Source organism: Salvelinus fontinalis, chromosome 9 (assembly GCF_029448725.1).
Source record: "Salvelinus fontinalis isolate EN_2023a chromosome 9, ASM2944872v1, whole genome shotgun sequence".
NCBI classification, from domain to species: Eukaryota; Metazoa; Chordata; class Actinopteri; order Salmoniformes; family Salmonidae; genus Salvelinus; species Salvelinus fontinalis.
Window position 1 is genome coordinate 31,951,062 of NC_074673.1, and position 24,294 is coordinate 31,975,355.

General features: G+C 44.1%; 1 protein-coding gene across 11 annotated transcripts in view; it reads left to right on the forward strand.

Moving 5' to 3' along the window:
* LOC129862424 (FERM domain-containing protein 4A-like) overlaps window positions 1-24,294 on the forward strand; it is a 225,350-nt gene that overhangs the window by 179,591 nt on the left and 21,465 nt on the right. For 10 of the 11 annotated variants that reach the window (XM_055934100.1, XM_055934103.1, XM_055934099.1 and 7 more), the window contains exons 3-7: window positions 7,849-7,943; window positions 11,737-11,829; window positions 14,069-14,153; window positions 20,912-20,968; window positions 21,719-21,741. In XM_055934100.1, the coding sequence (XP_055790075.1) occupies window positions 7,849-7,943; window positions 11,737-11,829; window positions 14,069-14,153; window positions 20,912-20,968; window positions 21,719-21,741 (353 nt within the window). The remainder of the gene's footprint in view (window positions 1-7,848; window positions 7,944-11,736; window positions 11,830-14,068; window positions 14,154-20,911; window positions 20,969-21,718; window positions 21,742-24,294) is intronic. The other variant, XM_055934102.1, reaches the window with a different exon arrangement.

The following is a 24,294-nucleotide window of genomic DNA, read 5'->3' on the forward strand; positions in this document are numbered from 1 at the left end:
TAAGCTTGTTGACCAATCAGGACGTGAACATGACTGCACATTACGTGTTCAAACATTTTTTATGTAGTTATTACACATTGATTACACTATCACTCGCATTTCATATGTCACAATGATTCATCGATACGTATGCTATGAATCTGGTAAAGTTGTCTCGCGCACCTACAGTGCTGGTCATAAACAAAAGCTAGCTAACTCATGGATGTAAAAAATGTTCTTCCCCAAAAACATAGCAAAACAACATAATCTGTTTCAGAAGCTGTAGTTAGCTAGCTAATTATATAGCTAGGTGTCATCATCTAAAATAACCCTAATTTATAAGACAGTTCTTATTTGATTAATGGTGGTCGGACACATCTATGTGCAGCTAGCCACAATAAGGACTAGCCACAATAGTGGACTTTGCGGTTAGCCTTCAAAATAAAAGTATGTAATTGACACTAATGTAAATGAATACAAGTACTATAATTATGCCATAATTGAATAGATCATGCTAAACGAGGTTGGACTGTTGTTATATAAAACCAACAAAAGACAATAATTTGTTAATTTGACTAAATCTGTTGAAATCACACTGGATGTATTGTACTTTAGAGTTGCATTGGGGGCAAACTTATTTCACTGTACAGCCTTACCTATGGATTGTGGATCAATGACATGGAGTATCAGTCTACTCAGTGACACACAGAGAACGTAGCTCTTATTGCGGGACTCTGAAACAACTGTGAATAGAGCCACATTTATTGTCAACCTATGTGTATTGAACACTATTCCCGAGGAAAAACAATAATGCGTGGATGTTTTGGAGTCAGATAACTCTAAGGAGGACGTTGGGGGAAAATATATTGGGTATTGAGTAGACTGATTGATCCCCAATCCTTAGGTAAAGCTGTACAGTGCAATTTGAATGTCAATACACACAATAGGCTGACTGGGGATGTGATTTCACACGGTCACAGTCACGCGATAAGAGCTACAATATTTGCGTAAACCCTTCACAGTTGTGTTCTGTGGGTGTCACCGAGTAGACTGATACCCCATTTAATTACCTAACATTCCAACCATGTTTAACATTATCTGGTCTAAATATGGCATGATTACACCAATTGTAACCTTCTGCATCACTTTCAAAGAGGTACTTTTTTTTTGAAGGCAAACTGAAAATTTCACTATTGTGCATAATCCTTTATGTTGGCTAGCTTCACAACACATAACCCGCTCAGGTCGAGCCTCACTAGCCAGATGAAGCTAGCTGGCTGCTTATAATGTTAGCTTTGGGAAACAGGGTTAAGTAGCTGGCTAGCTATTTATTTTCATGAACTGAAGTTCAATTTCAATAGGTGAACAACAAGTGGCTACATCATAAGGATTCCTAAATTGCTAAGACTAATGAAAATGACTGCAGTTTCTACTGGTTATTGTTTTCAGGCAGGTTGTATTGGTGCTAGCCAGGTACCAAGCTAACTAGCTACCCCAGAAGTTGCGGTCAAACAAATAATGATTTATTACCAACGCGGTATTGTAAACACATCTTCGTGGCCAGTGTTTGCTTGTTTGCAGACTTTTTTGTACAGCTATGACAGTGCTACTGATAGTAGTGGTGGCGATTGGTTTGCACGTTCAAATTCAGAACACACAACATTCTATAATAGAACTGTGTTACTTGACATGTCTAATTAAAAGCTTATTTAATGCGTCAAATAGTGTTATTTAAAGCATCAAATAGTGTTATTTGACGTGTATCTTTTTTGACACGCAAAGACCCAAACAGCATTCCATAGTATGTCGTGAAGCTAATAGCAGTGACGCTATTACTGTGTAATACCGGTAGGGCAGCATCTGAAAAATAGCTCACTTGGTAGTGTGTACCGTTGCTCGACCAGTCGCGAAAGCCAACATCACCCACGTCAGAGAACGGTTGATTGTCAAGGGCAATGAATTCCATTATGTTGGCGTTAATGGATTTCGCCTTTGAGTTGTCTCTCTGAAATGTTCTTACTCTTTCAAATGACTGTTCGACTTGTTGACTGCTCAATCCAAACAGCAGACATTGTGGGCTAGGTTAGGAATGCTGTGTTGCACATGTAGCGCAAAATTTTGGGTGACGTCGTATGGCATGTACCTACGTTATATAGGTATGCACGTCATTTTGACATTGGTTTTGCACATCAGCGTTAAACTAGACATCAGGCCAATACCGATGTTGGCATTTTTAGCTAATATCGTCCGATTCCGATATGTTTACCGCTATATCGGGTATCCCTAGTTTCTACATAGCAGTGTCATCACAACAATGGAGCACCCTTCTCCCTCCCTTTTCCTCCTAACCATCTTCAGTAACATTGACTGTCACACAATGTTGTGTGTTCTGTCTGTTCATCAATAAATCCTACTGCTGCTGCAAAGTATGTATAAATAAAGAGAAAGGAGTAGAAGGTAGCTCTGGATGGACAGAAGGAGACAGGATGTATAGTAGAGGATAGGGAGAGTAGGTCGAGGTGAGTAGAAAGTAGAGAAGAAGAGACGATAGCTCTGCATGCAGTGGGATCTGATTAACATGGCAGAACTGATCCTCCTGTCTCTCAGTCCGTTTCTAGTAAACCTTCATTGTATGATGAAGGATTTCTCTCTCCCTCATTTCTTTGCTTTACTCAGCCTATATTTACCTCTCACTCTTGCTATCCTATTCTCTCTCTCTCATTCTCTCTGTCTCCCTCTTTCATTCTCTAAGCCTCATATTTCTCCACATATACTTGGTCATCCTCTCTTTCTTCCATCCTCTCAGTCAGGAGAAAGAGAGGAAGCAGGAAGATATTAAATAGGAAGGGAGGAGAGGAAAGAGGATAGACAGACAGAGAGAGAAGGAACAGATACAATTTTCACTCTGCATATAATTCTTTCAGCCATCTAGGTCTCCCTCACTCTTTCCCCCCTCTCCCGTTCTCTCTCTCTTCCTCGGTGGGCGGATGTTCAGTAGGCCGTTGAGGGGTTAACGGGACCATAGAATTTTTTTTTCCTGTGAGCTGGATAGAGGAAAGGCTCTCCCCCTTTTAGGAAAGAGAAATAGGGAAGGGTTTTTGGGAATGAACCCATTGGGACCCAAAACCACCAGACAGCTCCAATAGATCTACCTGGTAACAAGCACTGACAGGCCTACCTTTGCCTCTCACAGCCTTCCAGGGTGGAGGATGGTAAAGATTATAAATCATTTTGAGGTTCATACAGTTATTAAGATAAGTTATGAGGTTGTCCCTGTTTCAGCCCCAGTCGTGGCTCCAGTCCTCCACTCCTTCACCCCATCCCCTCCCACTCCTCCCTCCTCCGCCTTTGCCTCCCTGTCTCAGTTGTGGCTCTAGTCTTCTTCTGCCTCCCCCCATTCCCGCATCACCTGTCCCACTCTTCCATCCTCCCCCTCTGTCTCCTGTCTCAGCCCCAGCTGTACTGTAGACTGTGTAATGACCTGTGGTGCTGATGATAATAACTATTAACACAGGTCTGTCTGGTCTAAGGTAGGGGATGGGCGACAGGCGGCCAGCGGGCCAAAACCGCTCTGCCAGTGATTTTTTTAACTCCGACTCTCATCTACACACACACACACGCGCCTCACACACACTTATTATCAGGTAATCATGCTTATCTTTCTAGTGCTGTTGTTCGTGATAACTTTTTGGACGCATCGCACATGCTGCTGCTACTGTTTATTATCAATCGTGTTGCCCAGTCACTTTATTCCTAGTTATATGCACATATCTAACTCATTTACCTTGTACTCCAGCACATAGACTCAGTACTGGTACCCTGTGTACATAGCCAAGTTATCGTTACTCACTGTGTATTTATTATCACTTTTATTATTACGTGTTTTACTTTTCTATTGTTTATCTTTTTTCTTTCTCTCTGCATTGCTGTAAGGGCCCATATGTAAGTGTTTCACTGTTAGTCTACACTTGTTGTTTACGAAGCATGTGATGAATAATATTAGATTTGATATCCTCAGTTCAGGAGAGGATGCTGCTACTGTTTTCTAATCAGCAATATCTGTCTCACCCTCTCTCTCTCTCTCTCTCTCTCTCTCTCTCTCTCTCTCTCTCCCTCTCTCTCTCTCTCTCTCGCTCTCTCTCATTCGCTCTCTCTCTAGCTCTCTCACTCTCATAGTTCCCCCATAACAGACATAACTGTGCTGTCTGTCACTCCACATCTCCTCTAATTGGTTATTTATAGCCAGGAGGGTGTGGCCAGTCAGGGCTAATGACTATTGTTGCTGTGGCTACTGGTTAATGAGAAACTGTCTCTGTAGGTCTGAGACTGAACCAAAACACTCATTATTCCAATTATACACTGTAGCACACTACAACATGAGAGAGAGAGAGGGAGACAGAGAGAAGAGAGACTAAGAGAGATATAGATTAGAGACAGAGAGAGAGTTTATTTATACAGTATATTTTTCTACTGTATATTGGCTGGTCAACTGGCGGCCCGCAGTCCGGAACCAGACACAGAACGGCGTCAATGTGAACCGCGGCCCCCAATTTCTTTGACAAATAAATAATAATAATACATTTATAGTACTCAGTCGGGCTTTCAACTTACTGCTGTTGAGAGTTGTAATTGTAAATGTAGAAATTGGTAGTGCATGGGCAGTTTTCCTCTTGCTATGTCATTCAGTTTACAGACCTTTGAGAGCTATCTAGAACCTGTCAGAAATGACCAGTGTTACCTAGATAGGTAGTGTTATCATTGCCAGATTATGTGCCCAGGGGCCGTGACCCCCAGGGCGCCTCGATTGATTTTTTTGAGTCACTCAGGTATTATATGAACACACATAATACATGGCAACATGTAGAATGACAGGACATGAGCTTGTGAGGTGGGGTTTGTTACTATTCCAATAAATGACAATATCCATCCAGTAGTTGAGTTCCCTGGTTTATATCTACTGTAGATCTCTCTCTCTCTCTCTCTCTCTCTCTCTCTCTCTCTCTCTCTCTCTCTCTCTCTCTCTCTCTCTCTCTCTCTCTCTCTCTCTCTCTCTCTCTCTCTCTCTCTCTCTCTCTCTCTCTCTCTCTCTCTCTCTCTCTCTCTCTCTCTCTCTCTCTCTCTCTCTCTCCCCCCTTGTGTAGGTGTAGTTATTTTTTATGTGTGTGTGTGTGCACTTGTGTCCATGCTTGCAGTGTGCATGTTGTGTGTGTGTGTGTGAGTGAGTGTGAGTGAGTGATGCTGTGCTGTCAGTGTGTAGCCAAGCATGCTTAACCTCAGGGTGGGGTTCTCTCTCTAAAAATCCCTACCACATACATATGGCAGCACTGTGTGTCTCTTTTCTCTTTATATTTCTCTCCCTCTTTCTCCTTTTCTGTTTTTCATTTTCTTGTTCTTTCACATGGTCTCTCTTCCCTCATTCCCTTTAGCCCTCCCCTTCTCTTTTTATCTCTGTTTGTTTACTTTCTTCTCTCTCTGTCTGGCTTCCTTTCTCCTCTCCGACTCTCATTACAACAGTTAGTGTGCTGGCATGGTCTTGGCCTGCAGTCTTCAATGATGCGTCTTTTCTGTGTTCAGTGGCTGAACGTGTGAAGTCATTGTGACAGAGGCTAAAAGATAGACATCCTACAGTATTTAACTTTGATGGAGACTATGATTAGTTGATTAGTTGAATCAGCTGTTTTACTGCTCTTAGATGAAGCAAAGGCTTGCACCCACACTGGCCCTTGCAGAGTAAGACAGTGTTTGTTGTCAACAAAGAGTGAGACCCCACCTTGATATGGTGGTACAGTTCTCTACTTATTCCTGTGACTCTGCAGTGGGAGTGTAGATCGGGTAGAGAGAGAATGCGCACCTGCACTGTCAGCAACACTTATACAACACTTATACATCCGTCACTCTCAAATGACCCCTCACTCTCAAATGACCCCTCACTCTCAAATGACCCCTCACTCTCAAATGACCCCTCACTCTCAAATGACCCCTCACTCTCAAATGACCCCTCACTCTCAAATGACCCCTCACTCTCAAATGACCCCTCACTCTCAAATGACCCCTCACTCTCAAATGACCCCTCCCCACCTCCATCTGTCACTCTCAAATGACCCCTCACTCTCAAATGACCCCTCCCCACCTCCATCTGTCACTCTCAAATGACCCCTCACTCTCAAATGACCCCTCCCCACCTCCATCTGTCACTCTCAAATGACCCCTCACTCTCAAATGACCCCTCCCCACCTCCATCTGTCACTCTCAAATGACCCCTCACTCTCAAATGACCCCTCCCACCTCCATCTGTCACTCTCAAATGACCCCTCACTCTCAAATGACCCCTCCCCACCTCCATCTGTCACTCTCAAATGACCCCTCACTCTCAAATGACCCCTCCCCACCTCCATCTGTCACTCTCAAATGACCCCTCACTCTCAAATGACCCCTCCCCACCTCCATCTGTCACTCTCAAATGACCCCTCACTCTCAAATGACCCCTCCCCACCTCCATCTGTCACTCTCAAATGACCCCTCCCCACCTCCATCTGTCACTCTCAAATGACCCCTCCCCACCTCCATCTGTCACTCTCAAATGACCCCTTCCCACCTCCATCTGTCACTCTCAGATGACCCCCCCACCTCCATCTGTCACTCTCAAATGACCCCTCCCCACCTCCATCTGTCACTCTCAAATGACCCCTTCCCACCTCCATCTGTCACTCTCAGATGACCCCCCCACTTCCATCTGTCACTCTCAGATGACCCCCCCTCACCTCCATCTGTCACTCTCAGACGACTCCCCCCTGACCTCCATCAGTCACTCTCAGATGACCCTCCCCCCTCACTTCCATCTGTCACTCTCAGACGACCCCCCCCCCCCACCTCCATCTGTCACTCTCAGATGACCCTCCCCCTCACCTACATCTGTCACTCTCAGACGACTCCCCCCTCACCTCCATCTGTCACTCTCAGATGACCCCCCCACCTCCATCTGTCACTCTCAGATGACTCCCCCCCTCACCTCCATCTGTCACTCTCAGACGACTCCCCCCTCACCTCCATCTGTCACTCTCAGACGACCCCCCCTCACCTCCATCTGTCACTCTCAGATGACTCCCCCCTTCACCTCCATCTGTCACTCTCAGATGACTCCCCCCTCACCTCCATCTGTCACTCTCAGATGACTCCCCCCTCACCTCCATCTGTCACTCTCAGATGACTCCCCTCTCACCTCCATCTGTCACTCTCAGATGACCCCCTCACCTCAATCTGTCACTCTCAGATGACTCCCCCCTCACCTCCATCTGTCACTCTCAGATGACTCCCCCTCACCTCCATCTGTCACTCTCAGATGACTCACCTCCATCTGTCACTCTCAGATGACTCACCTCCATCTGTCACTCTCAGATGACTCCCCCCTCACCTCCATCTGTCACTCTCAGATGACTCCCCCCCCCAACTCCATCTGTCACTCTCAGATGACTCCCCCCTCACCTCCATCTGTCACTCTCAGATGACTCCCCCCCTCACCTCCATCTGTCACTCTCAGATGACTCCCCCCTCACCTCCATCAGTCACTCTCAGATGACTCCCCCCTCACCTCCATCTGTCACTCTCAGATGACTCCCCCCCTCACCTCCATCTGTCACTGCAGTAAATCAATTGCTATTAGAATACACAGTCACACTCAGATTAACACATAACCTGTACTTACACAAACAGAATCACACACACACTCTGACTAACCCTGCCTGTGTGTGTGTGTGTGTGTGTGTGTGTGTGTGTGTGTGTGTGTGTGTGTGTGTGTGTGTGTGTGTGTGTGTGTGTGTGTGTGTGTGTGTGTGTGTGTGTGTGTGTGTGTGTGTGTGTGTTTCCCTGCAGCCCAAACTGATGGCCAAGGACCTGTTGGATCTGGTGGCCTCCCACTTCAACCTGAAGGAGAAGGAATACTTTGGCATCTCCTACACAGATGAAACGTAAGTCTCTCTGGTTCACTACCATCACCATGCATGTAGTCCTGGTCCTGGGGATACACTACCATCACCATGGATGTAGTCCTGGTCCTGGGGATACACTATCATCACCATGGATGTAGTCCTGGTCCTGGGGATACACTACCATCACCATGGATGTAGTCCTGGGGATACACTACCATCACCATGGATGTAGTCCTGGTCCTGGGGATACACTACCATCACCATGGATGTAGTCCTGGGGATACACTACCATCACCATGGATGTAGTCCTGGTCCTGGGGATACACTACCATCACCATGGATGTAGTCCTGGGGATACACTACCATCACCATGGATGTAGTCCTGGTCCTGGGGATACACTACCATCACCATGGATGTAGTCCTGGTCCTGGGGATACACTACCATCACCATGGATGTAGTCCTGGGGATACACTATCATCACCATGGATGTAGTCCTGGGGATACACTACCATCACCATGGATGTAGTCCTGGTCCTGGGGATACACTACCATCACCATGGATGTAGTCCTGGGGATACACTACCATCACCATGGATGTAGTCCTGGTCCTGGGGATACACTACCATCACCATGGATGTAGTCCTGGTCCTGGGGATACACTACCATCACCATGGATGTAGTCCTGGTCCTGGGGATACACTACCATCACCATGGATGTAGTCCTGGTCCTGGGGATACACTACCATCGCCATGGATGTAGTCCTGGGGATACACTACCATCACCATGGATGTAGTCCTGGTCCTGGGGATACACTATCATCACCATGGATGTAGTCCTGGGGATACACTACCATCACCATGGATGTAGTCCTGGTCCTGGGGATACACTACCATCACCATGGATGTAGTCCTGGGGATACACTACCATCACCATGGATGTAGTCTTGGTCCTGGGGATACACTACCATCACCATGGATGTAGTCCTGGTCCTGGGGATACACTATCATCACCATGGATGTAGTCCTGGGGATACACTACCATCACCATGGATGTAGTCCTGGTACTGGGGATACACTACCATCACCATGGATGTAGTCCTGGGGATACACTATCATCACCATGGGTGTAGTCCTGGTCCTGGGGATACACTACCATCACCATGGATGTAGTCCTGGTCCTGGGGATACACTACCATCACCATGGATGTAGTCCTGGTCCTGGGGATACACTACCATCACCATGGATGTAGTCCTGGTCCTGGGGATACACTACCATCACCATGGATGTAGTCCTGGTCCTGGGGATACACTACCATCACCATGGATGTAGTCCTGGGGGTACACTACCATCACCATGGATGTAGTCCTGGGGATACACTACCATCACCATGGATGTAGTCCTGGTCCTGGGGATACACTATCATCACCATGGATGTAGTCCTGGGGATACACTACCATCGCCATGGATGTAGTCCTGGTCCTGGGGATACACTACCATCACCATGGATGTAGTCCTGGTCCTGGGGATACACTACCATCACCATGGATGTAGTCCTGGGGATACACTATCATCACCATGGATGTAGTCCTGGGGATACACTACCATCGCCATGGATGTAGTCCTGGGGATACACTACCATCGCCATGGATGTAGTCCTGGGGATACACTACCATCACCATGGATGTAGTCCTGGGGATACACTACCATCACCATGGATGAAGTCCTGGGGATACACTATCATCACCATGGATGTAGTCCTGGGGATACACTACCATCACCATGGATGTAGTCCTGGGGATACACTACCATCACCATGGATGTAGTCCTGGGGATACACTACCATCACCATGGATGTAGTCCTGGGGATACACTATCATCACCATGGATGTAGTCCTGGGGATACACTACCATCACCATGGATGTAGTCCTGGGGATACACTACCATCACCATGGATGTAGTCCTGGGGATACACTACCATCACCATGGATGTAGTCCTGGGGATACACTATCATCACCATGGATGTAGTCCTGGGGATACACTACCATCACCATGGATGTAGTCCTGGTCCTGGGGATACACTACCATCACCATGGATGTAGTCCTGGTCCTGGGGATACACTACCATCACCATGGATGTAGTCCTGGGGATACACTACCATCACCATGGATGTAGTCCTGGTCCTGGGGATACACTATCATCACCATGGATGTAGTCCTGGTCCTGGGGATACACTACCATCACCATAGATGTAGTCCTGGGGATACACTACCATCACCATGGATGTAGTCCTGGTCCTGGGGATACACTACCATCACCATGGATGTAGTCCTGGGGATACACTACCATCGCCATGGATGTAGTCCTGGGGATACACTATCATCACCATGGATGTAGTCCTGGGGATACACTACCATCGCCATGGATGTAGTCCTGGGGATACACTACCATCACCATGGATGTAGTCCTGGTCCTGGGGATACACTACCATCACCATGGATGTAGTCCTGGTCCTGGGGATACACTACCATCGCCATGGATGTAGTCCTGGGGATACACTACCATCACCATGGATGTAGTCCTGGGGATACACTACCATCACCATGGATGTAGTCCTGGGGATACACTACCATCACCATGGATGTAGTCCTGGTTCTGGGGATATATGTGATGTGCAGGGTTTTGTTCCAGCCCAGCACTTACACACCTCGAATGGGATGTAACTACACCCTACCCTGTTTATCATAAAAGGAGAAATGTATGTTAAAATGTAAGGATGACATTTTATGTTATTTTGGGAGTGAGGATGTGAGCCCAGAGGATGACATTTTATGTTATTTTGGGAGTGAGGATGTGAGCCCAGAGGATGACAGGTGAAAGTATTATTATAAACTGGGTGGTTTGAGCCCTGAATGCTGATTGGCTGAAAGCCTTGGTATATCAGACCGTATACCACGGTTATGACATAACATTTATTTTTACTGCTCTAATTATGTTGGTAACCAGTTTATAATAGCAATAAGGCTCCTCTGGGGGTTTGTGGTTTATTGCCAATATACCACGGCTAAGGGCTGTGTCCAGGCACTCCGCGTTGTGTTGTGCTTAAGAACAGCCCTTAGACGTGGTATATTGGCCATAAATCACACCCCCTCGGGCCTTATTGCATTTCAGTTGAAGGCATTCTGACCAGGTATCCCTGTTTCCCTTTCCTTATTGCCTAAATATAGAACTTTTATTTCCAGTCATACACTCTTGTCCCAGCCTGCTATTCCCTAGAATACTGTTGGTTATTGACAGTCTGTGGTATTTTCTACCTCTTGATGTATTTGATACCATTCCACTGATTCCGCTCCAGCCATTACCACAAGCCCGTCCTCCCCAATTAAGGTGCTACCAACCTCCTGTGACAAAGACACACCCCAGTTCTGTCTCTCTGTTTTTCTGCCAGTCCATAAGTTCTATGATGTAGATTGGTTGTTTCTGTGTCTGAGAGCTGAAAGAGCTGAACTCTGAACAAGAGAATTAGAAAAAAGACGATTGCATGTTGCCCATAACACCATGCAGGGTTACCAGGGTGACAAGCTGCCTCTGCAGTTTTCATCCCTGTCAGAGAGAAAGAAAGAGAGAGGATGGGTAGAGTGTGAAGCGCAGGGAGCTTGGCTGTACTATTCATTTAGTTGCAGCATTTTTACATTCTAGTGATGTTATTGAATCTATGTATCAGATCACATTTGTTTTAATTCAAGTTAGTTCTGTAGTGTACTGATTCTGTCTCCTCATTGGTTGGGTGTGCAGTATGCTGACATTCGATTGGTTGTTGTGTTTCCAGGGGTCATTTCAGCTGGCTGCAGTTGGACCGAAGGGTTCTGGAACACGAGTTCCCCAAGAAGTCTGGACCCATCGTACTGTACTTCTGTGTCAGGTATGGTCACATCATAGAAAAACACACACGAGCAGCGGTCCTACATGTACATACAGTACATAGCCTCCAGCAGGAAACACAGACATGCCCCCTAGTCAGACAGATGTCTGCACAGTACCGTAGCTCTGTGAAGAAGGCAGATAATAACTATATTATACTGTAAGAGAACACCATTCATATTTCAGTGATTGTCTAGCTATTTATCATACACGATGTTCAGTGTGTGTGTGTGTGTGTGTGTGTGTGTGTGTGTGTGTGTGTGTGTGTGTGTGTGTGTGTGTGTGTGTGTGTGTGTGTGTGTGTCAGGTATATAAGAGGATGTCTCCCTGTAAAGTGGAGCTGCAGCTGTGATCTGACTTGTAGTAGCAGGGTTCTAAACCCACTCCTTTCTCCTGCCAGTCCCTTTGTACTGCTCTGACAATGGCTGCTCTCTTACATAACACACATCCTGAGCCTGACTGAGTGTTTGTGTGTGTGTCTGTTTGTGTGTGTGTGTGTGCGCACGTGCGCGCGTGTGTGTGTGTGCGTGTTTGTGTCTACATGAAGTCATTGTAGTTGGAAGAAAAGGTACAGGATCTGAAGATAATGTGTCTGACCTTTCTTTGCAGCTGTGGAAACGCTACACACACACACACACAGTGCTGAATAGTATTGGTCAGTACTTTAAAGATCTCTATGATGACATATAAGCTCTAGGGACTTGTCATTCCTTAGCAATGTACATAGCAACCTGCATTGGAGACACAATGGATGAATGGTTGTTTGTACTGATTGGCATTAATGATAAGTGTCTCCAAAATGGTGTGCGGTAATGACGTCATTTCAACCTACCATAATAGTTTTGATGTGTATGGATATTGTATTGTTGCATGGGGTGTATTGTTCACGTAACAGATCACTATCAAATACATGGCCTTGTGTTCAGGGTAAGCCATCAGTACACATACAATAGAATGACTATTGTGATTACTTCTGTTGTAGCCAGCCACTAATAACATATCCAGTCACTCCACATTCCCACACACAAATACACACATGCATTGAAATGCTTATTAATACAATGCATTTATACACACCACACACTCACACACACATCCTGATACACAGTTAACACAGAGACAGACTGATGAAACTGCAATCAGTCTAAATGTCAGAGCTGAATCCATTATCAGACTTCCCTGCCAGAGCATCCCAGTGTGAGTGTGAGTGTGTGTTTGTGTGTGTGCTTTCATGCTTGCGTGCACTGTGCTTGTGCATTGAGTTTCATAGCATGTGTGTGCATGTTTTGGAAACAGTAGCTCTAACAACGACCCATCTCTCTATATATAGACTACATTCTACTGTTACAGTAGCTCCTATCTCTCTATCTCTCTATTGATGCCTGCACTCTGCTGATGATGCAGCCAGCCAGCCAGCCAGCCAGCTAGCGATTGTGTGAAATGCATCGTGTGCACATTTGCGATGTGTGGTGTGTTTGTGTAGATGATGTGTCTGTGTTTGTGCATCAGCGTTTGTGTGTGCGTGCGTGTGTGTTGGATGGTTGCCAGGTCTCAGACAGAGAAGGGCTTATTAACTGTGTGTAAGCCTCATGTCTGATGACTCCTAGTGGACACTCTGTTCACTGCAGTTCTGCCACACATAGTAGCCTGGAACTAGATTGAATGAGCTTCTTTTCTTTTTAGTCTGTGTCCAAGACACATACAATCTAAACTCATTCTTTCATTGTCTGTTGTACTGTACTGTGTTTTATGTTTCTGTTCATCACAGGTTTTAGAGAGTATTTCCTGGCTGTTCAACTAAAGTAATGTGTTCTGTTGTCTATGTGTTACAGGTTTTACATAGAGAGTATTTCCTGCCTGTTCAACTAAAGTCATGTGTTCTGTTGTCTATGTGTTACAGGTTTTACATAGAGAGTATTTCCTGGCTGTTCAACTAAAGTCATGTGTTCTGTTGTCTATGTGTTACAGGTTTTACATAGAGAGTATTTCCTGGCTGTTCAACTAAAGTCATGTGTTCTGTTGTCTATGTGTTACAGGTTTTACATAGAGAGTATTTCCTGGCTGTTCATCTAAAGTCATGTGTTCTGTTGTCTATGTGTTACAGGTTTTACATAGAGAGTATTTCCTGCCTGTTCAACTAAAGTCATGTGTTCTGTTGTCTATGTGTTACAGGTTTTACATAGAGAGTATTTCCTGCCTGTTCAACTAAAGTCATGTGTTCTGTTGTCTATGTGTTACAGGTTTTACATAGAGAGTATTTCCTACCTGAAGGACAATGCTACTATCGAACTCTTCTTCCTCAATGCTAAGTCCTGCATATACAAGGTAAGTTCATCATGGCCTGTGGTTCACATGCTTAGATATGCTTATATATAGCATGCCAATATATATATATATATATATATATATATATATATATATATATATATATATATATATATATATATATATATATATATATATATATATATTGGCATGCTATATATAAGCATATCTAAGCATGTATATATATATATATATATATATATATATATATATATATATATATATATATATATATATATATATATATATATATATGCTGGCCTGCTGGAGGTCATTATGCAGGGCTCTGGCAGTGCACCTCCTTGCACTAAGGCGGAGGTACTGGTCCTGCTGCTGGGTTGTTGCCCTCCCACGGCCTCCTCCACGTCTCCTGATGTACTGGCCTGTCTCCTGGTAGCGCCTGCATGCTCTGGACACTACGCTGACAGACACAGCAAACCCTCTTGCCACAGCTCGCATTGATGTGCCATCCTGGATGAACTGCACTACCTGAGTCACTTGTGTGGGTTGTAGACTCCGTCTCATGCTACCACTAGAGTGAGAGCACCGCCAGCATTCAAAAGTGACCAAAACATCAGCCAGGAAGCATAGGAACTGAGAAGTGGTCTGTGGTCACCACCTGCAGAATCACTCCTGTTTTGGGGGGTGTCTTGCTAATTGCCTATAATTTCCACCTTTTGTCTATTCCATTTGCACAACAGCATGTGAAATTTATTGTCAATCAGTGTTGCTTCCTAAGTGGACAGTTTGATTTCACAGAAGTGTGATTGACTTGGAGTTACATTGTGTTGTTTAAGTGTTCCCTTTATTTTTTTGAGCAGTGTATATATACTGTATGGTATTGTTCTGCTATGTGTTATGCATTGATGATTTACCTTCCAAGGAGTGGATTTTATTTTCCAGTCATAATTTCACCAGCAGGGGGTATATGTGGGCTGTTGGGTGGTGGTCAGTGTGACGTTTGAACAGTAAAACCACTCTCTGTCTCCTCTGTTCCATTCATCCTGTTAGAAACAGATTTAGCATTAGCTACGCGTATGGTATCTCCAGCTCCGAAAGTGTTAACCAGCCTCTGCTAACAAAATGCATCCACTGATAGCGAAGCTTCTGATAACACTCCAGCAGCACACATAGCTTTTCCTAATACATACCCAGCACTGACAGCTTAGCGTATGCTAACACATAACCAATACTTCACACCTAAGGCTAGGTGTTTATAAAGGGAGGCTGGAGAACTATCCCTGTCCAACAGACTCAAGTGAAGTGAGGGTTGTCTGTGAAGTCTACATTTCCACTCCAATAGACCAAAATAGCTCTATTTTTACTCGATGCACACATGGATACAAGGACACAAAAATAAACATAACACAGACTATGTAGATGTTAATCATGATACAAGAATTTTGCTACACCTGCAATGACATCTGCTAAACATGTGTATGTGACCAATAACATTTGATTTGATTTGATTAATCATGGATACGTTTAAGACATTATAATTGTGTTGTGGATATAGAGTCATTTTTAATACAGTCATCTCCTGTCTTCATGTATTGAGTGTGTGTTCTACACTGGACCACACACACGTACACACACAATCTGCTAGGCCACAGCCCCATAGTGAGAGCCCATACTGGGTGGTAATGTATTCAGTGTTGTGTTTCACTCTGCTGTCTGATCTCTTAACCAATTAACTGCCAGGGATCGTATAGAGGACATTCCTTACATACCTGACCCCTTCAGTCACTAGTCATCCACACACAGACACACACACACACACACACACTTCCTTCCCTCAATGTGTGTGTGTGTGTGTGTTAGTAGGGCCTGTCCCAGCATTGCTCATCTAACTAAACAGGATGGAGAGACAAAAAGAAAGCCAGAGAGAGAATTAAAGAGAAAGAAAGAAAGACCGTTAAGAAAATTGTTCTGTAAGTCACCAATGCATTCCCTCATTATATTCTGCCTCCATAAGTCCCATCACACTGTAATGTCTGAGCTGAAGCAGAGCATACAACCCCCAATGAAGAAACGACAAGAAATCAGGGAGGGGGAGGAAGGGAGTGAGGGCGGTTTAGATGAAACAATGAAAACAGCAACAGAGGAAAGAGTACTGGGGACATTTTGATAGGAACGTGTTTATCCTATATGATTATGTTTTTCAGTGTTGTATTACAGTTTTTAACAATCACTTTGGCACTAATTTCAGAACCTTGTGTTAATTTTTCAAAACTCTAGACACAAAACTCAAAACGGTCTTCACTTGTAACACAGGCTGTCCAATGTTCAAAACATTGCATTGTGCATTCATATCTTTAAAGAAACCTTGCACTTGCAGAATCATTGGTTCAAATAACTCATTTATCATGAAATACCATTGGAACATTCATTTAGATCACCCACACACAAGATACCGATAGTTTCACTGTGTAGTTGTTTGTACAATCATTAAATATTGGTACAAAATAAATATATAGTACAAAATATGTGATACATGTTTCATTATGCTACTACACTTAAATACATCACTGTAAAAGGACTAGTAGAGAGAATACTACAGACACAGTGGAATCATTGAACAAAATATGAAATTTATTGATGAAATACAATAAAATCACAACATGGGTTTCTTTGAATCAAAGCAAAAATAATTAGCTACAAAAAAAGAAACAACAGTTAAAGGTCAACTGCAGTGTTCCTCACCTGGCTTACTGTAAAACATCAACTGCAGTGTTCCTCACCTGGCTTACTGTAAAACATCAACTGCAGTGTTCCTCACCTGGCTTACTGTAAAACATCAACTGCAGTGTTCCTCACCTGGCTTACTGTAAAACATCAACTGCAGTGTTCCTCACCTGGCTTACTGTAAAACATCAACTGCAGTGTTCCTCACCTGGCTTACTGTAAAACATAAACTGCAGTGTTCCTCACCTGGCTTACTGTAAAACATCAACTGCAGTGTTCCTCACCTGGCTTACTGTAAAACATAAACTGCAGTGTTCCTCACCTGGCTTACTGTAAAACATCAACTGCAGTGTTCCTCACCTGGCTTCCTGTAAAACATCAACTGCAGTGTTCCTCACCTGGCTTACTGTAAAACATAAACTGCAGTGTTCCTCACCTGGCTTACTGTAAAACATAAACTGCAGTGTTCCTCACCTGGCTTACTGTAAAACATCAACTGCAGTGTTCCTCACCTGGCTTACTGTAAAACATAAACTGCAGTGTTCCTCACCTGGCTTACTGTAAAACATAAACTGCAGTGTTCCTCACCTGGCTTACTGTAAAACATAAACTGCAGTGTTCCTCACCTGGCTTACTGTAAAACATAAACTGCAGTGTTCCTCACCTGGCTTACTGTAAAACATAAACTGCAGTGTTCCTCACCTGGCTTACTGTAAAACATAAACTGCAGTGTTCCTCACCTGGCTTACTGTAAAACATAAACTGCAGTGTTCCTCACCTGGCTTACTGTAAAACATCAACTGCAGTGTTCCTCACCTGGCTTACTGTAAAACATCAACTGCAGTGTTCCTCACCTGGCTTACTGTAAAACATAAACTGCAGTGTTCCTCACCTGGCTTACTGTAAAACATCAACTGCAGTGTTCCTCACCTGGCTTACTGTAAAACATCAACTGCAGTGTTCCTCACCTGGCTTACTGTAAAAAGAAAAACAAAAGATTGATTACTTCTATATTTCCATCAACCCTGTCTTGTGGATTTGGCCACAGGTTCTCATCCACATCACAATGGATGTTTTCATTAGCCAAACATCTTGGGAAGAATCTTTGGAAATGACGAATCCAGGCCTGACACTGGTCTGCCGTGATTTCATTGCATGCGTCATCCATGGCCTGGAAAAGGGTGGCTTGTTCGTGAGGGTGCCTATCATATAGCTTCCACCTCCATGTGGAGAAAAATTCCTCAATCGGGTTAAGGAAAGGAAAGTATGGGGGTAAGCACAGGGTGGTAAATTGTGGATGGGCCTGAAACCATGCTTGCACCATTTGAGCATGGTGGAACCTGACATTATCCCACACAATGACAGAGGTCATGCCATCAGCTCTACAGACCTGATTTAGTCCATCAAGGACGGTTACATTTGAACAGCGAATCATGTGGCTGCCTGCAACTCAATATATAGAGTATATAGAGTAGAGAGCTTTAGATGTTGTTCGACCAAACATTAGAACGGGCAAGATGCGTAATCTAACCAACTTTGACCGTGGTATGATTGTTGATGCCACACATGGTGTCACGTTCCTGACCTGTTTTTCCTTTTTCTTGTATTTATTTGGTTGGTCAGGGCTTGAGTTGGGGTGGGTTGTCCATGTGTTATTTTTCTATGTCGGGTTGTTTGTGTTCGGCCGGGTATGATTCTCAATCAGAGGCAGCTGTAAATCGTTGTCCCTGATTGAGAATCATACTTAGGCAGCCGGGGTTCACGTGTGTGTTTGTGGGTGGTTGTATCTCGTGTCTGTATTCGTGCCACACGGGACTGTTTGTAGGTTCGTTTCTCTTTTGTCATTTTGTTTCGTTAGTGTTCCGTTTATTTGGTTAATAAATAATCATGAACACAAACCACTCCGCATATTGGTCTGATCCTTCTCGCCTCTCCTCCTCGTCCGAGGATTACGACGACCGTTACACATGGTGATTCCAGCATCTCAGAAACAGCTGCCCTCCTGGGATTTTTTCGCACTACAGTTTTAGAGTTTACAGAGAATGGTGCGATAAACAAAACACATTCAGTGAGTGGCAGTTCTGTGGGCAAAACCACCTTGTTAATGAGAGAGGTCAGAGGAGAATGTCCAGACTCATTCAAGCTAACAGAAAGGCCACAAACGCTCAAATAACAGCTGTTTAAAACAGTGGTGTGCAGAAGAGCATCTCTTAACGTAAAACACCGTTAAAAATTCAGGCTGTTGTGGAGGCAAAATGGGGTCCTACCCAGTACTAGATAGGTGTACCTAATAAAGTGGCCGGTGAGTACAGTAATGTCAAATCTGAAAACATGGTCTGGAAAAGTGGTACATGGGACCATAGAAACTGTGTCTGATAAAGAATGATGATGAAATATTACATCCATAGATAATGAAGTCCAATTGGTTCATGTTCCACGGTAATTGGTGTCAATGGATCTCGTTATCCTGAAACTTTCATGATCTAAACATGGAATATTTGTAACGGCTCTCTTTCGGTGAGTGAGTTGACCAAGGTGCAGCGGGTGATGAATACATAATGTTTTAATGACAAGACGGAAAAACACGAAACGAAATACACTTGAATGATTTACAAAATAACAAAACGAACTAGACAGACCTAAACTATGAACTTACATGAAACGAGGAACACAATAAACAGGAACGAACGAGACGAGACAGTACCGTGTGGTGCAAAATACACAGACACAGCGACAATCACCCACAAACAAACAGTGAGAACCTCCTACCTTAATATGACTCTCAATTAGAGGAAAACGCAAAACACCTGCCTCTAATTAAGAGCCATACCAGGCAACCCAAAACCAACATAGAAACGGAAAACATAGACTGCCACCCAAAACTCACGCCCTGACCATCACACACATACAAAACAACAGAAAACAGGTCAGGAACGTGACAATATTGTTCGTCAGTTTCCATAAAACTATGCATTAAGAGTAACGCAACAGTTACATATCGTTTTGAGCAGTTGTATCAATTGATAGTTAGATTATTGTAATGAAATGAATAGACAGTCATTTCAGATGTAATTTGTGAATTGCATTTTGAAATGGTAATACTGTGATGTTAAGTTGTGTCATTTTGAACAGGTGATTTTAGTTCAATGAACACATTATCTTAGCTTTATGTGTATTGTATCCAAGCAATTGGAAAAAGTGTTAAGAGTTTTGAAAAATGTTGATCATTGGTTGTGAATTTTGTGTCTAGAGTTTTGAAAAATTACATCAAGGTTCCGAAATTAGTGCCAAAGTGATTGTAAAAAACTGTAGTAGTGTAGGTAAATCATAACATCGTGGTCATAGTATGAATCTGATGTATGAAAATGTGCCCCTCACAGCTCCCCACATAGGGAATGAAATGGATACATTGGATTGGGTTTATTAGCTGTGCAAGTCACAGAATAACCGTTATCTAATGCTTTCCGCTCGCTCGCTCGCTCTCTCCCTCTCTCTCTCTCTCCCTCTCTCCCCCTCGCTCTCTCCCTCTCTCCCTCTCTCCCTCTCACTCTCTCTCCCTCTCTCGCTCTCTCCCTCTCTCTCCCTCTCCCTCTCCCTCTCTCTCTCCCTCTGTCTCTGTCTCTCTGTCTCTGTTTCTCCCTCTCTCTCTCCCTCTCTCTCCCTATTCTCTGTCTCTGTCTCTCTCTCCCTCTCTCCCTCTCTCTCTGTCTCTGTCTCTCTCCCTCTCTCTGTCTCTGTCTCTCTCTCCCTCTGTCTCTGTCTCTGTCTCTCCCTCCCTCTCTCTCTCTCTATCTCTCTCCCTCTCTCTGTCTCTGTCTCTCAATTTTCAATTCAATTCAATTGATTTTCTCTCTCTCTCCCTCTCTCTCTACCTCTCTCCCTCTCTCTCTGTCTCTGTCTCTCTCTCTGTGTCTCTCTCCCTCTGTCTGTCTGTCTCTGTCTCTCTCTCTCTCTCTCTCTCTCTCTCTCTCTCTCTCTGTGTCTCTGTTTATCTCCCTCTCTCTCTCTGTCTCTCTCTGTCTATCTCTGTCTCTCCCTCTCTTTGTCTCTCTTTGTCTCTCTCTTTCTCCAAGGAGCTCATTGAGGTGGACAGTGAGGTGGTTTTTGAGCTGGCCTCCTATATACTACAGGTAAGTCAAAGTCCTTAATCTGCTTCCTGACACACACCACATTACTCACTTTCCAATCTGCTGAATTAGTGAGCTGTCTTTCCTCTGATTCTGCTATATTTTAGAAGGGTTGTTTCTCTAGCTTGGTCCCAGATCTACTCTGACTCTCCCCATTGGTTCATCATTTTTATCATGACATGAACATGACAGAGGAGTTGGCCAAATTAACTTACATTTGAAGAATCAGACATGGATTATTTTTTTAATGGGCTCCCATGCCTAGTTCCAGGGAGTGAGTATGTATATTGGCCAAGTAGTGTGTAGGGTTCCCCCTCAGTCTAGGTCAGCCCATTACCACAGATCCAGCTAACACAGAGACTATGGTGTGTGTGTGTGTGTGTGTGTGTGTGTGTGTGTGTGTGTGTGTGTGTGTGTGTGTGTGTGTGTGTGTGTGTGTGTGTGTGTGTGTGTGTGTGTGTGTGTGTGTGTGTGTGTGTGTGTGTGTGTGTGTGTGTGTGTGTGTGTGTGTGTGTGTGTGTGTAGGTGCAGAGGTGTCAGGTATCTCTTGGTCTTTAGAGGTTTTGCTCCAGATGGAAGGATAACGTTTTTCTCTGATTTCACCGCAGGAGACTTGACCCTACTCTCACCTGCCTGCGCACATATGCTCGCGCACACACACACACACACACACTACTTAACCCACAAAAGCCATCTTTCGCCCCTCCATAATACTGCATATATCTAACCACTCTCTTTCTCTTCTCTAACCAGGAGGCTAAAGGTGACTTCACCAGGTAAGAACAGTTATTATGTATTTATTCTACAGTAAGCTGTATATGTAGAATATACTTTATAATAACTAATATCCTGCAGCCTCAGACCTATTGTCCCTGTCTCAGTGGGGAGTAGAGAGCTGGTGGCCCACATGTTTGTTTGGTTTTTGGGCGAGGGGAGGGTGGGATGTGTGTGTGTGTGTGTGTGTGTGTGTGTGTGTGTGTGTGTGTGTGTGTGTGTGTGTGTGTGTGTGTGTGTGTGTGTGTGTGTGTGTGTGTGTGTGTGTGTGTGTGTGTGTGTGTGTGTGTGTGTGTGAGTGCGTGCGTGCGTGCGTGCGTGCGTGCGTGTGTGTGTGAGTGACAGGGCTCCACAGTGCATGACTCCTAACCAATTTTGAACAGAGCAGTGAAACAGGGTGAGACGAAGGCCAGGGTAGTTAAGACCTCAGCTTCCCAGCTCACATGATGAGCCTTCTGCCCCCTAAAACAACTTATCCTCTATTGATTTGCAGTTTCATGGTGTAGAGAGATGCTAGCTTACATTTAGGCAGTCTTGAGATGTCGTTTACAAAATGCCATGTGGTGCAGTATATTTTCTGCTCCATTGTGTAACCCGCTATTATGTAAATGGTTGTTTGCAATGCTGGTAATCATGCTACTATGTTCCTTTGAATAAAGATGCATTGGATGTCTTCACGGTTAAAGGAACACATGAGCTGTGTTCGAATACTAACCACACTAACCGCACTATTTGTGACGTAAATTGAGTATGTCGTATGCTTATTGGTCATAGTATGGATATAGTTAATATGCCAAATGTTCCTGGATGGCGTACAAAATTCGCCAAAATACGAAGTATACAAGCAGTGGACACTATTTCTGTGCTTTTAGGGCCAATCGTACAATTCTTCAGAAAATGGGCGTGGCTTCACAACGTTTTCTGATTGAAAATGGCGGAATTTCATTCCTTTAACTAATTATGACAAATGTTAAGATAATGTTGAGCAATGTAATAAAGTAATGAGTTTTCAAATAAGTTACCTTACACGTTATGTTGGCTGACAATTTGTTAGCTATGCTATCCTTACGAACCACATAGCATGTCGTTACAGCAGTATGTAAAGGTATGTTAGCTAGTTACCTAATGTTAGTTGGCTACTAATACATCGAACTTGCTAGTATATGAACTATATGTCATTCTTAGCTTAACTAAGTGGTATAGTTGTTGTGCGTTCTCAGGGGTCATTGTTAATTCTCTCAGGCTATCTACTCCGATTCCAGAGCTCTCTCGTCTGAGTGTGCCAAAGCGCAGAATAACTGATGATTTACGAACGCTCAACCCAGTTGAATATGGCCTGTGTCAGTTGACAAAATGCATAATTCAATTGCTGCAGGCAGCACAGTTACAGTGACCAACACTGTGGATAACATGAAAACAACCTTACCAGCTCTTGCAAGGGCGAGTAAAATGGTCAGAGTGAGGTGTTCTCTCATTTATGTCTAGAAGTAGCTAGCATGCTAGCCAACGTTAGCCATTTAGCTTGACTGCCGTTGTGAGGTCAGAACGCTCGGATCAACCCTACTCCTCGGCCAGGGCGTCCAGTGACAATGGCAGTGTGCGCTCTGAATTTGCCAACGGACAATCTGACAACGCTCTGAATTTACCAACACCCAGAGCGCACTCCAGATTGAATTTACAAACACACCCAAAATCATAAAATGTCTAGTTAGTAATTTGTTATGCTAACAAGCTAGCAAGAGGTTGCATAGCAACAGCATCAAATTCTGGTAGACAGGCGAAGCGTTAGTATGCTCAACTGAAAGGATACCGTTCGTTTACAATGTACTAAAATTAACTAATAGTATATACTCATTAAGTATGTAGAATACAGTACGTTAGTATGGGTATTCAATCACAGCTATGGTCATATAACTTAGAGCAGTACAGGATAAGGATTCTTCGTCAGTGTGTGAGCGTGGAGGGATACCTAGTCAGTTGTACAACTGAATGCATCTTCTGCATTTAGTGGGTTAATTGCCTTGCTCATGGGCAGAACTACAGATTGTTACCTTGTCAGCTTAGGGATTCGATCCAGCAACCTTTCAGTTACTAGCCCAATGCTCTAACCACTAGGCCAGTGGCCAGGCCAGTGTAAATAAGAGAGTCAAACAGCATTCACCTTTGATCCCATTTCCTCCTCCTCACAGGGAACATAAATAAACATGGCATCCCACAGCTCTGGAATGTCTAACATATTACGCTTAATATTACACTAACATTGTAAGTGTTTATGTTACTGGTTGCCCAACCATTCCTGGTGAAGGCTGCTGGGGCTGTGGCGTCCAGATCAGGTGGTAAAGGTTGGGATTGAGAACCATTGCTCTAGCCCACATGACAAAATACTATAGTACTATGGTTAAATACCATAGTATTCGCTGTAGTGTTTTTGCGTACTTTGGCGTAGTATTCAATGTAGTGTTTTTGCGGACTTTAGTATGTGCTATAATACTAATAGTATACTACTAAATTCCATAGTAAGTACTACACATGATCGAGGTATACTACAGTGTGTC